Source organism: Leptonychotes weddellii, chromosome 4 (genome assembly GCF_054177405.1).
Source record: "Leptonychotes weddellii isolate Sample4059 chromosome 4, ASM5417740v2, whole genome shotgun sequence".
Lineage (NCBI taxonomy): Eukaryota > Metazoa > Chordata > Mammalia > Carnivora > Phocidae > Leptonychotes > Leptonychotes weddellii.
The window spans coordinates 136,421,111-136,439,482 of NC_138372.1; the positions used below are offsets into that span (position 1 = coordinate 136,421,111).

Genomic DNA, 18,372 nt, shown 5'->3' on the forward strand with positions numbered 1-18,372 from the left:
AAAAAAAAAAAAAGAATGCTAGTGAGAGTCTTTGGCTATCCGTGACGTCTAATGCTCATAGCAAAGAGGAAGATGAGGGACAAGTTCTCCCTAGCTTGAAGAGAGCCACTGACCAAATGTAGTTTTGGTATTTTTGCCTTTTTGTGTAAGTTCTCTATATATTTTGGATATTAAGCCCTTATCAGATATGTCACTTGCAAATATCTTCTCCCTTTCAACAGGCTGCCTTGTTGTTTCGGTGATAGTTTCCTTTGCTGTGAAAACACTTCTTATTTTGGTATAGTCCCAATAGTTTAATTTTGCTTTTGTTTCCCTTGTCAGAGGAAACATACCTAAAAAATGTTAGTATAACCAATGTCAAAGAAACTGCTGCCTACAATTTCTTCTAGTTTTATGGCTTCAGGCCTCATATTTAAGTCTTTAACCATTTTGAGTTTATTTTTTCATATGGTGTAAGAAAGTGGTCCAGTTTCATCATTGTGCATGTGGGTGTCCAGTTTTTCCAGCACCATTTATTGAAGAGACGGTCTTTTCCCCGTTGTATATTCTTGCCTTCTTCGTCATAATTGACCATATAAGCATGGGTTTATTTCTGGGCTTTCTATTCTGTTCCATTGATCTGTGTGTCTATGTACTGTACCAGTGTCATACTGTTTTGATTACTACAGCTTTGTAGTGTATCTGAAATCTGGAATTGTGATACCTCCAGCTTCTTTTGTTCTCAAGATATCTTTGGCTATTCAGGATCTTGTGTGGTTCTATACAGATTTGATAAGGGACTCCTGGGTGGCTCAGTCAGTTGAGCGTCTGCCTTCGGCTCAGGTCATGATCCCAGGATTCTGGGATTGAGTCCCACATCAGGCTTCCTGCTCAGCGGGGAGCCTGCTTCTCCCTCTGCCTGCCACTCCCCCTGCTTGTGCCCTCCCCCCGCCCCCAACAAATAAATAAATAAAATCTTTGGGGAAAAAAAAAAAACAAATGTGATAAGTTACTTTCCTGATAACAATTCTGTACTGGCTATCCACTGCTCACAGGATTAAGGTTAAATACATGCTAGAAGCAGCCTCAGCTTGCTGTTAAGTCTTTATAACCTAGGTCATTCCTGCATCATATCCAATATTACTCTGTTCAGTAGGCATTATCTGCATTAAGACTGTTCTCTGGCCCAGCTGAAGTGTACAGAAATCCTTTTGTTTTGCTGGCAAAGCCAACTCATTCTGGACCCTGCACCTCTGCCCACCCCATGTCCGGAATACCTACTTTATTCTAATGGTCTTCAGTTGTGCTTCTACCCAGTTTGGTTTGATGCTATGATTAAACCATCCTCTCCTTTTCTTGATTAGTGACTTTATCTTGGCATGCAAGCTAACCTCTTCACAAAGGCTCAGTATCACTGTAATTGTTAAGTAGTACTGAGCACTCTCTAAAGCATTATTACCTGGGTTCAAATTTTGGCTCTGCCACCTAGAAGCTATGTGACTTTGGCTACTGAACTAATTAATTTGTCCTTTAGTTTCATCAATTGCAAAAAAAAAAAAAGGTGTGTGTGTGGGGGGGATAACAACAATACCTTCTGCAAAGGATCAATGTCAAGAAAGTACTTTGAACTATACTCAGCACATAGTAAACTCAATATATATTGGCTATTATTTTTAGTAATACCTAGTTTATTAGCTAGAAGCAAAAGGACAGAAAAACTCTGAGCAGTGAAATTATACATGCAAACCAACTGCGCATACCACTTTGAACTTAAAGAACTGGTATTTAGGAAACAATGTCAGATGCTGAAGTTTTAAAGTTAATGCAGCTTCCTATCATGAATTACAGCAAAATAGGGCATAGTATCCTAATGAACGAAAGCTTGATAGTTTTAATATGGAGTCAAGAGAAAAAAAGTATAAATGATTCTAAACAAGGAAGAAATTCTCACAGATGAGAGCAACTTATAAAATAGAAAAGGAAGCTCACAGGTTGACTAAGTTCTGGAAAATGCTTTTAAAAATGACAACAAAGACAGGGACATCCACTCTCACCACTGTTACTTAACGTAGTACTGAAAGGCTAACCACAGCAATCAGACAACAAAAAGAAGTAAAACGCATCTAAATCAGCAAGGAAGAAGTCAAACTTTCACTATTTGCAGATGACATGATACTATATATAAAAAACCCGAAAGACTCCACCAAAAAATTTCTAGAACTGATAAACAAATTCAGTAAAGTCGCAAGATACAAAATCAATCTAAAAAATCTGCTGCATTTCACTACACCAACAATGAAGTAGCAGAAAGAGAAATTAAGCAATTGATCCCATTTACAATTGTACCAAAAACAATAAGACACCTAGGAATAAACCTAACCAAAAAGGTGAAAGATCTGTGCCCTGAAAACTATAAAACTCTGATAAACCTAACCAAAAAGGTGAAAGATCTGTGCCCTGAAAACTATAAAACTCTGATGAAAGAAACTCAAGATGACACAAAAAAATAGAAAGACACTCCCATGCTCATGGATCGGAAGAACCAATACTGTTAAAATGTCTATACTACCGAAGCAATCTACACATTTAATGCAATCCCTATCAAAATACCAACAGCGTTTTTCACAGAGCTAGAACAAACAATCCTAAAATTTCTATGGAACCACAAGAGACCCTGAATAGCCAAGGCACCTTGAAAAAGAAAAGCAAAGCTAGAGGCATCACAATTCTGGAATTGAAGTTATATTACAAAGTTTTATTACGAAACAGTATGGTACTGGCACAAAAAGAGACACATAGATCAATGGAACAGAACAGAAAATCCAGAATAAACCCACAACTATATGGTCAACTAATCTTCAACAATGCAGGAAAGAATATACAATGGGAAAATACAGTCTCTTCAACAAATGGTGTTGGGAAAACTGGACAGCCACTTGCAAAAGAATGAAACTGGATCACTTTCTTATATCATACCCAAAAATAAATTCAAAATGGATGAAAGACCTAAACATGAGACCTGAAATCATAAAAATCCTAGAAGAGAACATAGGCAGTAACCTCTCTGACACTGGCCATAGCAATTTCTTTCTAGGTATGTCTCCTTTGGCAAGGGAAACAAAAGCAAAAATAAACTATTAAAAAATGGGCAGAAGATATGAATAGACATTTTTCCAAAGAAGACATCCAGATGGCCAACAGACACATGAAAAGATGTTCAACGTCACTCATCATCAGGGAAATGTAAATCAGAACTACAATGAGATATCACCTCACAGCTGTCAGAATGGCTAAAATCAACAACACAAGAAACAAGAGGTGTTAGCAGGATATGGAGAAAGGGGAACGCTCTTGCACTTTTGATGGGAATGCGAACTGGTGCAGCCACTCTGGAAAACAGTATGGAGGTTCCTCAAAAAGTTAAAAATAGAACTACCCTCTAATCCAGCAATGGTACTACTAAGTATTTATCCAAAGGATACAAAAATACTAATTCAAAGGGATACATGCACCCTAATGTTTACAGCAGCATTATCTGTAACAGCCAAATTATGGAAACAGCCCCAGTGTCTATCAACTGATACATGGATAAAGCAGATGTGGTATATATACACAATGGAATATTACTCATCCATCAAAAAGAATGAAATCTTGCCATTTGCAACAATACGGATGGAGTTAGAGAGTGTAATGCTAAGTGAAATAAGTCAGTCTGAGAAAGACAAATACGGTATGATTTCATTCACATGTGGAATTTAAGAAATAAAACAAATAGGCAAAGGGGGAAAAGAGAGAAGCAAACCAAGAAACAGACTCTTAACTATGGAGAACAAACTGATGGTTACCAGAGGAGAGCTGGGTCGGGGGATGGGTAAAACAGGTGATGGGGATTACAGAGTGCACTTGTTGGGATGAGCACTGGGTGTTGCATGGAAACGCTGAGTCACTATACTGTACACCTGAAACTAATATTACACCGTATATTAACTAGAATTTATATAAAAACTTAAAAAATGACAACAAAAATGGTGAATTTCTACCATATCTAAAGAGCTACTGTTAAATGCTGACTCCTAGACTGTTAAAAGGGTTGAACAATGACTCAATTTCCTTAACTCAGTTATTTAAAGAATATTTTTCTGTAAGATTCTACCTATAATACTATAATAAAAGAAAACGGAAAAATAGAATTTGCTTGCAGATATTAGCTGTAATTAACTGATTTCTGAAACTCAAGGGCAGCACTTATCTGTATCTTGTTTCTATTGTGCCTTATGCAGATATGCATAAGGGAAAGCTTTCATTGTTCAGAGTCAGGGCAAGAATGATTCAATGTTTAAAATCAAAAGTAAGGCAACTTCAGGAATTTTGTACCATCACTGAAGTTCTAATAGGACAGTAAATTTCTTTTCATCAAAGAATATAATCACTAAAATGGTTAGCTGTTTTAGATCTTTCGTCCATTAGCAACAATAATTCACAATTAGACTACTCATTTCATTTGACTAGTTACTAAAAAAGCATGGCTGATTATTAGCTTTTTATCTATTTATACATTTATAACTTTGACTATTATGTAGCTTCACACGTTCTCACATTAATACAGAAAGTTAAAAACTAAACTGAAGGCCTGTAGAATTACAACTTGATACTCTAACCCAGGCTACTGAGCTTTTTGTAAAACACCTTAATAATTAACAACAACTTTAATTATACTGCATACTGTATATCAACTTAAACATGCACTATTACTTAATTCATAAAGAAAAAATAGGTCCTTTATTAAGAACCACCAAAAATGTCTCTTCAAAATGAATTAATGAAATTAAGATATTTGTTTTCCAAAATTCTTTTATCAACTACTATATATTAGTTTCTGATACCCTCTTTCATTTATCTCCTTAAGATCTGTCTATATTTACAGCAAGAAGATTTTTCTGCTACTGACAGATAAAATTATGAACCAAAACTAGTTTGGTTTTAAATCAAAGACAACTAGGTTTTGAATTAACAAAACAAAACAAAACCTATTATTTACTGGAAAGTCTTCCAACATAATGAATCCAACCTAATGAAACTTTTCTATTTTAATGAGTGAGAAGTACTATAGGGAAAAGTTGTCAACCTAACGTCAGGATGGGAGAGAATGGTGTCATTCTTAGTTTAACTAGGCCAACAAATCTAATAAGCCCAAAAAGAACAGTATACTTTTAACTGAGGAAGATTATGTCGGGAAGTATGATGAAAGCTACTTACATAAAGGGTTCTGACACTAAGCTACCATGTATATTCTGAAAATATGAATTAAGTATGAAAGTACAAAGATAATTTCAGATTTAAAGAAATTTCATTTAAGTCAGTTTAAGTAAAAAACAACTCTTTTATTATCAACACAACCTGATATATGCATTACTAGTAACCTCAGTTAGTCTTAACAACTTATTTGAAATCTAATGATTTATTTAAGAAGTAAGCACTATGGGACATCAGTCTTAAATTAAAAGGTGATAAATTATACTGTTCACTCTTTGATCCTAAATGCCACGATTCGTTCTTAACATCTCTTTTGATGTAATGATCCCAACAGTCCCCACTGCTTATTGACCAAACATTCAAAATGAGGTTATGAACAGAAAGCCCATATAGTCAAAATAACTTCCTCAGCCATCAAGATTAGCTATAACATATGTTTGGAGTATAATATGTTTGTTTTAAAATGTAAAGTAGCCAACTTTTCAACACAGTGTTCTAAATAAATGGCATTTTATTTTATTTTATTTTATTTTTTTAAAGATTTTATTTATTTATTTGAGAGAGAGAATGAGATAGAGAGAGAGAGCATGAGGGGGGGAGGGTCAGAGGGAGAAGCAGACTCCCCGCTGAGCAGGGAGACCGACGCGGGACTCGATCCCGGGACTCCAGGATCATGACCTGAGCCGAAGGCAGTCGCTTAACCAACTGAGCCACCCAGGCACCCAATAAATGGCATTTTAAAAAGAACAAATTACTGAGAAAGTTTATGCTTGTTAGAACTCTTCTTGGTGAGCCGTTTCTCTTTTTGCCATGTGCTTTAAACATCTTAATAAATTCCAACACGATGACAAGAAACCACACAGTGCACCTGCGCTTTCTATCTTAATTAACCCAATAAGTACAGGCCTGCTCACTTTAATTTGTAAAGGAAATGATGATATAGTCAGTTTTAACTTAAGGTATTAATTATGTAAATAAGCAGTATTAGCTTAATGTTCCAGTAGACCTTGCCCAGATATAACCACTAAATAACATTTTCTGAAATGATGGAAGTTTTAAACAGCATATTTGGGAAGAAGGAAGCAAAATGCTCATTCTACCTGAGGGGGCCAAATGGATTAAATTATACTGAGGAACCAATGTAGCAGTTCAGAGACACTAAAGTTTTTGTTGACTTTAGCTACTATAGGATCAATTGAATTCAGCTTAATTGCCCAGTGACTAATTAACTATTACTATTTTATTCCTACCTGTATATAACACCTATCTTTCAAGAAGGCCATTCTCCTTTCAAAACGAAGGTTATGACTGTCTGAAATGCCTCAGGATACTGATGGTCAAAATCTTATAAAAATTCTACAGGGACTTCGACAATCACACGATAGAACTGTGCACGCGCCACACCATCTGTTGGACATGACTGCCAGCACAGATTTCGTGAGCTGGCAAAGGACTGAAATAGTCAAGAATTCTGCAAGTATTTCAAAGTGCAGGCTTCTCATTAATTTTAATTTCCTGTTGGCTCTACAAGGAAGGAGTGCATAGTGAAAGCACAATGTGCCACATACACTCAAGTTCATGCCACATGTACACCTGTAATCATAAACCCTTATCCAGGGCTCTCCACTAAAACACCGGAGAGTCTGTGTTTATTTCTTCTTTACCCCAGAAGAAATAAATCTGAAATATCTACAGTTATCTTTTCATACTTTGTTAATACTCTTGGAAACATCTGGAAATACTTGACAATAATCACTTAATTAATGCAAAGCTAATCGATGACAATATGCTTAAATACTTCACTTGACTGAAGTGGTTTCCTCAGTCCACACAACTAGGGACTGAAGAGGACAAGAAGTTCTTTGACCAAGGAGTCCACAAGGGAAACTTCTAGCTAACATCTCTTTGAACAAGACAGAGCAGATGATACCAGGCTCCTACTCTGGTAAAAAGTGGTGATGCCGCGGGCTTCAGTCTTCACCTCAGGCTGTCGGCAGGGCCTGTGTCGCTGATGGCTTTCCAAAGGGCTGACGTCGCTACAAGTGCCTGTCTGCATGGGCTCGCGTAGTCCACCGCTGTCTCCCCTGTGGACCCTGCCTAACTGCTGGCTGCTGGAGGAGGGTGAAAAGATCCTGAGAAAGAAACATTTCTCCAGAACAAGGGACGATTCCTAAAATACACAGGGTGGCTCCAGGAGCACCTTCTCTGGGTTTGCTGCTTTCTGTGTTTTGCAGCAGTGAGGTGTTTGTTTGCAAACACCATTTGTTTCCCTAGAACACAAACTTGCCAATCCAGGAATCAGTGTAAAGTCTGAGGCAAATTTATACTCGGAGGGGAGGACTTTTTTTTTTTTCCCCCCTCCGCTACCATTACTGAGACTCTTCCTCTAGTGCTGCTCTGGGTGATTCTTGTGTCCATTAGCTCAAAAGAACAACACAAATTGAATAAATATTTAAGAATCATCGTAATCAAGAAAGGTTAACTTACATTTCAGTTTGAGTCAAAGACCAAAAAATGGCTGATTTACCTAATCCCTCTTATACTAGTAATTATTGTCAATCCAATTTTTTTCATTTTTAAAAATTGGAACCAATATAGTAGGTTAACAGATGGCTTTTAAAGTTTTTGTTCTTATTCCAAAATCTTTACGTTACCCAAAATATATCTATTTAAGTATGATACTGTAATTTCTGCAAAACATGATCTACACACTCTCTATTTAACACTAAACAATCTGGATGCTAAGGCTGTTTGGAAATAATTCTAACAAAAACTGAAACATCAGACTAGTGCTATAATAAACAGATTTGCCTTTTACATTTGTTTTAGGAATATTCATAGGCACACCCTTTATAAACAGAATGTTTTTTAGGAGAGTTAAAACAACTGGCTCAATTAGCCCAAATATATTTTATCCTCTCTTTGTATTACCTCCGAATTGGTGAAATCATAAATTAATACTCCCATCATCTCATTACAACCAGGAACACTGACATGAAACAACAGTTCACAGAAAATCCAAAAGACAAATGCTTAAAGAAAATATACAAATTATGATGCATATAGGCTTTAAGAAAAATAATGCTTCCTACCTACTCTGCACATTTGTCTAGCAAGTACCTTTCTGAATAAGCTTTGTCCTTTAGGAACATGCCCCGAATACTACAAAAGACAATGAAGTGTTCTCTTTGATTTTTCTTTCTTGAAACCTGTTTTCCTCAATGCAAAAAGATAAGCCTTCTATGTCCTGAAATATGGTCAAAACAACTTCGGTTGTTTTAAGCAACTTCTACTTAATAGACATAGAAACCACATAAAACCCTAGTCCTTTTGGAAGGTAGCCTTGAGACACATCATAAAGAGGGAAGATAAACACATAAACCTGAGCACACTTTATATTTTGATGAGTCACATTTTTTAACATTCTGTATCTAATGTATCATGGGATGAATAAGACCAGACTTCCCTTATCATTACCAGCTGGTGTTTTAAGTGGAAATCTGTCTTTGCTTTAAGTCCATTTCCTTACTTTGTAAGCAAAGGATTCCATCAAACCCCTTCCACTTTGTCCCGCCTTTGTTTCCTCTTTTCCTACTCCTTTAGCCCCTCTCTCACACTCTTCTTTGTCTTCTACCACGTTCACCAGACTCTTGGCAATTCTTTATTCATCCCCTCGTAATCCTTCCTTTATTCATCTCCTCTTTATACCCATTTACATTCCCCTCAGTAGCTGTGACAACATTTTCCACTTTCCTCAAAGTGATGAGAGTCGAGCAGTTCCAGCTGACAGGTGCATAAATGCTGCAGAAGAAAGATCTGCTCCAGTAACTCTGTCCCTGCCTGCCCCCCCAACTCCCCTTTTAAGGCTACGTGCCCTGTATACATCAGAAAAGAAATAGTTCTGCAGAAACTGGTCCAGTCATGACCGCTTAAAGCCTCTTTCCTACTGTGAGGGCATTTTCCTTTCTTTCTTTCCTTTCTTCTTCTTCTTTTTTTTTTTTAACTTTTACCTTCTACTATCCAGTTCCTCACCTTAACCAAAAGCATTATTCTTTAATCTAGTAAGACAGCTATTTGTTTTTTAATCTTTTCTAATGTCTCCTACACTTACTCCTGTCTTTGTTGTTTCTTTTCTACTTTATTACCATATTATTTCAAGCCTGCTTCATGTAACTGATTTCCCTTACCTCTAGTCTTTTCCTATTAATCAATCCTGCATGCTACCATCGAGATTAATATTCTAAAACACTTTCATCATGTCACTCTCCAACTTAAAAACCTTCAATGGTTTTCTACTGTCTAGGAAATAAAAATTCAGACTTTACAATCTTCCTTGCAAGGCTTCAACCATCTGAGCCAGACCTACCTTTCCACTTTATTTATCATATCATTCCAAATGAACTTGAAAGTCCAAATTCATTTTCATCCAATACACCTTGTGGTTTCCTACTTCAAAATGTTTTACTACACACATCATTGTTTGTAGCTCCTGCCTTCCCTCCTTCTGTTACCATTACCCATCTTTCAATGCTTACAGTGCCCTCCCACAATATAATTTCACAAACTACTCCAGCCTTTACCAAGTCCCTGCTTACGTAAGACCACACGATATTTGAATTATTGCTGTGGGTTTGAATTAATTTATATCTTAACTTTATAAATTTATTTACCTATAGTGCCCAGCACAATCCAAAGCAGAGAGTAGAACATTTGTTAAATTAGTTTAATGTTTTTGAACAGATTTCGGAGTTTTCAGATAGAAGGACTCCAAAATCTATGATGACTGACAGTGTTACCAAAAGTTTACTTATAGGAACTGGCCACTGGAAACTCAATGCTCTAATTCACAAAACCAGAATGAGCCTAAAAGGGACAGTGGAAAGCTACATGTCAAAAGCTGTGTGTGAAAATTTTAAAAGCTGGGTACTGAAATGGTCCTTACCAAGATCACAAATGACCTCCAACTTCCTAAATTCAATATTCTAATATCTGTTGAATTTTAATTATGACAATTTCTAGTAGAATGTTTGCTTCCACCTTTTGACTACCATGAATAATGTTGCTATGAACATGAATGCACAAATCTCTGTTCAAGTCCCTGCTTTCACTTCTTTCGAGTATATACTCAGAAGAGAAATTGCTGGATCACATGGTAATTCTATGTTGAATTTTTTTGAGGAATGCCATATTGTTTTCCACAGCAGATGAACCATTTTACATTCCCACCTGCAGTGCATAAGGAAGGGCTCCACTTTCTCCGTATTCTCACCAACACTTATTTGCTCTCTTTCTCTGGGTTTATATAATATCCATCTTGATGAGTGTGAAGTGGTATCTCACTGTGATTTTTTGATTTGCATTTCCCTAATGATTAGTGATATTGAGTGTCTTTTTATTTGTCGCCCACTTGTGTATCTTCTTTGGAAAAATATTTGAGTCCTTCACTCATTTTTTAACTTGGTTGTTTGTTTTTTTGCTGTTGAGTTGTAGTAGATCTTTATATATCCTGAATGTTACCCCTTGCCAGGTATGTGATTTGCAAATGTTTTCTTCCATTCCACAGGTTGCCTCTTCACTCTATTGATAGTTTTCCTAGGTGTACAAAATCTTAATATAGCCTAGTTTATCTATTTTGTTGTTGTTGTTGTTCCCTGTGCTTTTGGGGTCATTCCCAAGAAATTATTGCCAAATCCGATGTCATAAAGATTCTCTTATGTTTTCTTCTAAGAGTTTTATAGTTTTAGTTCTTATGTTTGGATCTTTGATTCATTTTGAGTTAATTTTTGTACATAATGTAAGGTTAAGGGCCCAACCTCATTCTTTTGCATGTGGCTAACCAGTTTTCTCAGCATCATTTCTTTGACAAGGCTGTCCTTTCCCCATTGAATGGTCTTGGTACCCTTGTCAAAAACCATTTGACTATAAATGGGACAGTTTATTTCTGGGCTCTCTATTCTACTCCATTGGTCTATATGTCTGTCTTGTTTTGATTACTGTAGCTTTGTAGTAAGTTTTGAAAGCAGTTAAGTATGAGACCTCCAACTTCATTTCTCCTTTTCAAGATTGCTTTGACTATTTGAGTCCCTTGAAATTCCAATATGAATTTTAGGATGGATTTTTCTATTTCTGAAAAAAAAAAGTCACTGGGATTTTGACAGAGATTACACTAAATCTGTAGATTGCTTTGGACAATACTGACATCTTAACAATATTAAATCTTGTAATCCATGAACACGAAATATCTTTCCATATATTGGTGTCTTTTATTTCTTTCAGCAACACTTTGTAGTTTTCAGTGTTTTAAGTCTTTCACCTCCTTGGTTAAGATTATTCCTAAGTATTCATTCTTTTTGATGTTATTATTAATGGACACTGTGCAGGTTCTAGGCATAGGTCTGAAGAGGCCTTACAACTTCTGCTGTCACCCTCTTGGTAGGCTGCTACCACCGCATAAAAATGCCAGGCTTGCCTGATAGCATCATATGGCCTAGCCTAGTGTGGGCACCACTGCCAGACACAAGAGTGAGGTAATTTTAGAGAGATCATTCAGATCCAGTCAAGCTGCCAAATGAGAGACCCCAGGTGAGACCAGCAGAAGAACCACTCAGCTGAACTTAGTCACAATGCACACCCACAGAATTGTGAACAAATAAAAAGTTGCTATTTTAAGCCACTAAGTTTTGGGAATGGTAGCAAAGACTAACTGAAGCAGAATTAAATCATTTTACTTGCTCTTTCTTAACCAAGATAACTTATTCATTACTTTCTAGCTCATTTCAAACTGTTTCCCAGGCTATTAAGATTTATTCCAACTGAGACAAGACAGAGTTCTTTGATGCTAAACACTTTACATAATTCATCATGTTCATGAATGATTTAAAGCTTGAATGTCAGCATTCTAAATAATTTATGATTTTTTAAAAACTAGATGGCTTAAAATGAAATCTTACCAGAACTACAGATAATACAGATTTTATTTTCTAGTATCTAACTTCAAAATTGAAAAAACAAAAATAAGCAGATGTTACAATTAATGTTTTCAGGCAAACTTGTGCCAGTGCTAATATTTGCTAGCAAGTCATACTAACTATACTGGGGACAGATTTTGAAACTTTAGTGTCATATGATTATTTAAAAGCACAAATAATCACAATATTAAGGAGAAAAGTACTTAACATCAAAATATTTATAATCCCAAAGCATTTAGAGGCATATTGATGAAGCAAAACAGCTTATTATTACTTAAAAATTTTAAAGATAAATATATCTAAAATTCTATTCACTTATAAATGTATTAATATATATAGCTATAAAGGATTGTACTTATTTTATGTAGAAAAAATCTTACAGAACAGAACAATATGGAAAAGTAACATTATTTAAAACATGCTAAAGTAAAAATTTACTTCAAAAAAACTTCTACTCCATCAAAGAACTCATTTTGAGAATTTACTCCCTCAAGATGTGGAAACAGTTGCTTCAGAACTGTATACCTATAATATACACATTTCTTTAAAAGAAATGAATAATAAGGAGTAGGGCAGAAGAAATAAAGAGAAAATATAACAAAGAAGCAATAAGGCACAGTTTTATATTGACATTTACATGCTAACTAGATATACAATAGGACTATTATTTCTGACAAACCAAGTGGAATTAACACTTACTCAAGTAGAAATTAATTCAATTAACTTTCAAAGTTGAGGCAAATGTCTTAAGTCTATGTCATAAATACCTCTGCATCATTTATTTTGGAAACTGAATTTACTGTCAGAGTATCTCATATTTGCATTACTTTAAAAACGTTTTTTGACATAGTTGTTATTTTAAAGAGTCCTAAACATTTCTCTAAATTTGGGCTCTGATATAAGCAATTATTTACATTTCTCTGCAAGTGCCTGTCTACAAGCAAACTACAGTTTCACCATTCCTCTATCCACATATATAGCTATATGCTGAATATTAATACACAGTCTAAATTTTATAAAAACACACAAACTGTGCTTCTCAATGTGATGGTAAAATGAAGAAGGATAAAACACAAATGGAAGAATTAAAATGTACTTACAAAGTCAAAGTCTCCATCTTGAGGAACTTTCCAGTTATCAGGAAAAACATTTTTGGACATAGGGAAGGGTTCATGCATGTTCTGATTACAGTTTTCATGACTCTTATTCTTGAAGTCCTGTTTATCAAAGTAGTCCATGAAAGACGGTCTTTGTACTTGTGGTGAAGTTGCATTTCCTTAGGTAAACAAAGAACACAGGGAGGGTATAAATTTTTATATTTAAAGAAGTATGGCTCTTATTGAAGTATGAAAGTTTTTTTTATTCAGCAATATAATACATTTGCACTGGTCAGATTCAAGGCCAATACTGTCAATTTAATGAAGAACAAAGTAAAATGAAACAATGAAAAAACAAAAATAGCCAGGCCACATAAGAATTCAACTAATGATCAGGCAGAGAGCTACAATATTCTTAGATCGTAGAAACACTTCAGAATTTTGGCAAGAATTATCATAATTTTATTAAAAATCATTTCAAGTATATTTGAAATTTGTCAAATGAAGTAAAATGTTAAAACCTAAGTGTTTAGTTGTAAATATGTAAGCTTGCTTTGTTATTGTCATTGTGCACCACTATAAACTAAAGAAGTTATAAGGACTTACCCAGGTTTATCTTAAATGTCTTCCTTCTGGTCTTTCTAGCTGATTCCACCTCATCCTGGACTCCCATGGTTTCACCTACCATATTTATGTCTGACTCTTAACTCCCAGACCTTGCTTCTAAGTTCTATTTCTAGAGTTCTGCCATATTTTTTTTTAAGTCAGAAAACCAATTTTTTTATTTCTAAAGCTCGCTTCTGAGTTCTATCTCTAACTTTCCTGCTGCTTACTATTGGACACCTCATCGGAGGTGAGTTATTGTTACCTCAAACCTCCCAGTTCTAAAGCCAAAGCTAAGTTCTAAAGCTCAATGTCCATAAGGCTCATCCATGTTGTAGCATGTGTTAGAATTCCTTTCCTTTTTAAGCTAAATAATATTCCATTGTATGTATATGTCACATTTTGTTTATCCATTTATCTGGCAATGAATACCTGAGTTGCTTCCATCTTTTGACTATCGTGAATAATGCTGCAATGAACATTGGTTGTATAAGTAGCTCGAGACCCTGCTGATTATATGTTTTTAAGGTAACTATTATTTTAAGTTAACCAAGTTTTTCTCTATACATCTGCAGATCTTTATTTGCAAGTGATGTTATTTTTTAATACCTACCCAGAGGCCTTTTTCATTTTCTCACTGGTGTTTTGATGGTTGAATGTAATCCCTGATCAAGTGAGTCATTACGATTCAATGTAAGCAAACAAGAATAATTATTAGTAAAAGTAATGTTTCTTTTTTATTTTTAGCCTATGAATTATGCCTTTTATATATTTTTTTGAGCTTACCTTTTCATTAAACTGTAAGTTCCCTAATGTAGGAACCCAAATCCTTTACCCAAATAATTTCACAAATAACTACGATCATCAATGAGTGTTTTTGATTATCCACCCAGATGTTCAACATCGATGGCATGAGGAAGAGCTAATGAGATGGTATGTGGCTTTTCAACATCATTACTTTTGAATTAGTAGAGGCTGCTAGTATTTCTTTACTAGCAACTGTACTATTGGCAATAATAAATTTGAGAAATTGTGACTACTACAATTTTTAGAATGATCTGTCCCAGTAAAGTCAGAAGGAATCTGATATTCAGAATATGCATGTGTTAGTGGAAAAAAAAGAAACAAAAAACTGTTTATCTGAAGACTCATTCTTGAGGGGAGGGGGATGGGGGGATGGGTTAGCCTAGTGATGGGTATTAGAGAGGGCACGTATTGAATGGAGCACTGGGTGTTATATGCAAACAATGAATCATGGAACACTACATCAAAAACTAATGATGTAATGTATGGTGATTAACATAACATAATAAAATAAAATTAAAAAAAAAATAAAGACTCATCCTCCAATTAGAGCTGCTCAGGCTTTAGAAGGCTTGAAAATAAGTGTGACAAGACATCTGGGACCCAAATGGTACTTCCTGAAAAGATACTGAGGCATTCCATCAAAATTAGGATAGTATAAAACATCAACAGTCACAGTAAACTTTCAAGACTTAGAACATTCTCATATCTCAAATACAAAATCCATGAAAAAAGAACTCCTTAGGGGCAGTGTATCAAGATAACAGCCAAAGCTGCCTTTAGATTCCCTGTCGGAGCAGACTTTAGTGGTATGTTAAAAATGAACAAAATACAGGAGAAAAGGTATATTTTAATGATCAACACATGTAATATAAAGATTTTGTGTTTATGATACTTTATCTTCAACTTTCCTCCCTAAAATCTCCTTCTGTTAAAAAAAGAAATCAGTTAATCCGACAAGGTTAAATTACTGACATTTGGATGGGACATACACATTCCATTAACATTTTCAACAGATTTTAAGAACCTTCAATTCATCTCTGGGCCTTATCATTATAAGACATCTTTCTCAATCTTTGGAATTGAAATTTGGTTCCTATGGCAACCTTTTATTCCAAATTAAATCCAGGAATTTCATCTCAGTTATTCTCCACCTGTGCCCTTTGTATGAGAATAAGAAAGAAAATATTACAAAGTGTAGCTCAATAAATTTTCTATAAAATAACTGAGTAAATCAAATGATCGAGGGAAGAAAGATACTCCCTCAAATAAAACCTTTCTTTGCTCAGTATTCTTTTCTTTTTTTCCTTTAGGAATAATTTTATAACACGATTATTTATTTGTGTTGTAAGTTCTTATTTTAACCAGCTACTCTTAGGATGGGTTACATGTACAAAGATCTCAAAACTTTGACATTTGGTACAAGACAGAGTTAGCAATGTTTATATAGTAAAATCAGAATCAGAGAGAGTAAAAATGGGTTCATTGGGAACTAATTCCTGGGAAAGTAAGAAATCCATGAGGATCACAATTACTAGCTGCATCTGACAAATATAGAGAATGTTTCACTGAAGCAAACTTCTAGATAGCATTCTTTAAAAAAGAAATTTCGCATATGGAGGTGCTTTGAGAAAAACAAAACAAAACAAAAGCATATTACGACACCATGAATCCACCGAGGAAAACAGCTCTCCCTGACCCCTGCTCCTTCCGGCTTCCTCCACCAGGCCAGGCTCACACTGCTCTTTGTCCCTTTCCTTCCGATCAACACTGGCTTCATCACAGAGACTCTAGCCAGCCTTCCTTGTTTTCCTCTCACCTAGGAGGTATGAAACTCTTCATCCCAGAATCTTCACCAGTGTCCTGGTGCTGCACTGTAACAGTCGGGATCTTTGGATATACCAGTGACTCTTAATTCAGACCTCTGTATCTGAGTAAATACAAGATTAATCTTTTCTTATTGGAAACTAATATTTATAGAGTAGCTATTCTAATAGGGCCTACATTTTAAGAGCAGCAACATGCACAGGAAAGGGGAGGAGAAAAATAAAATCTCTGAAGTTGCTCTTCCAATACAGAGAATAAAGAGGGGGAAAACTTTAGTCATTATAAAAACCTTCACAACAAAAAGCAAGATGGGCTTGGTAGGCACGTCCTTTAGAGATGCAGAGTAAGGAAAAAGGATAAAGCCAGACAGTATTCTTGCCTGCAATGAGTCAGAAGAGTAAAAGCATGGTCAGAAATGAGTAGTGACTATAAAAAAGGGAAGAGACAGTCTGAAGAAAAAAAACCACTAAGAAATTTCATCCCGGGAATCTACACTTAACATCCCAACAGTCCTGTGCTGGTCCTAACTGTGTCTTAATCAGGAGCTTCTATCATGAGACATATGAGCCAGCAATTGTGTCCCAGGGTCTCAAAGTGAAAAATCTGCCTACCTAATATCTATAGACCCTCCCTTCTTTGAGGAGAGGAATGGCCGGGTAACACAATTCTGGCCAATGACACTAAAGAAGAGGATTTCTGGGAAAGCTCTATTTTCTTGTTATGGGTCCTACCCCACCCCATTTCTTCTTGCTCTTTCCTCCTGCCTGGATGCCTGGAATGTAGACTTGATGGCTGAAGATTTAACAGTTATTCTGTAAGCAGGAGGACAAGGGAAGAGTAATACCTCAAAGATGGTGTCACAGAAACAATCTGTAATGACAGCATGAAATCACTCTATCAATGCAGGACACTCTGTTTTTGGATTTCTTATTAAATGAGAAAAGAAATTAATCCTATTTTGTTAAAACCACTATTATTTGGGTTTTGGGTACATAGAGCCAACTTCAGTCCCTAACTGATACTTTTCTGTTCCCAAGTGGAGGACGTAGGAACTGGTAGTTTTATGACAGGAACACCCCAATTTGAAACCTGAAATCTACTATTCTACACAGTGGTTTAATTTTCACTGCGTTTCAGATACACCATAATTTTAAGTGTCTTTTACAGGCTGGCTTAAAAACCTATGGTAAAATGCCTGTTGGGTTCCACACTCAAAATTTTGGAAACTAACCTGTTCCTAAGTTAGAAATAAACATTCCCAGAGAGAGTTAACAAAAGTCTAAAAACCAACTTAAATGAAAGAAGGCAGTCTATTGCATTAGATTTTTCTTTTTGGATGACTTTATAACAAGACTTTATAACAATTATGCTGATACATAATTTTTTACTCAAATGTATGTGCTTATAGTTCCAAATATTTTCCATTAACTTAAGACAGTATTAACATTTAGAACTTATCTTTGTTATATGTAAAGAAAATTTTAAAAACTTTTGAAAATTTCTAAGGACAAAAATAGGTTAGGTTTGTTTTAAAAGTTATGGGGTGGGGGGCAGCTGTAATTGCCTAGTAATGTTTAACTACACAATGTCAAACACATGCCCACGGCATGCAACGCAGTCTCCATGGAGATGCATGTTCACAGAAGTGTGGGACAGACAGGATGATGTTTCTGACTTACAACTTATTTTTTAAAAAAGGAAAAAAAAATAGTAGGTCCTTCAACAGAAGAGTGAAGCACAAAGTCTCGAGGTTGTAAGCTCTGTCTTACGTGATTATGGTTGCTATGGCAAATACTTTTTTTAAACACAGAAAGAATAGTCACATTAAATTGACAACAATT

At 35.5% G+C, this 18,372-nt stretch overlaps 1 protein-coding gene across 2 annotated transcripts in view; it reads right to left on the minus strand.

The window, feature by feature from the left end:
- Nucleotides 1–18,372, minus strand: part of STK3 (serine/threonine kinase 3) — a 270,916-nt gene that overhangs the window by 53,412 nt on the left and 199,132 nt on the right. For both annotated transcript variants that reach the window (XM_006730240.3, XM_006730238.3), the window contains one exon: nt 13,301–13,476. In XM_006730240.3, the coding sequence (XP_006730303.1) occupies nt 13,301–13,476 (176 nt within the window). The remainder of the gene's footprint in view (nt 1–13,300; nt 13,477–18,372) is intronic.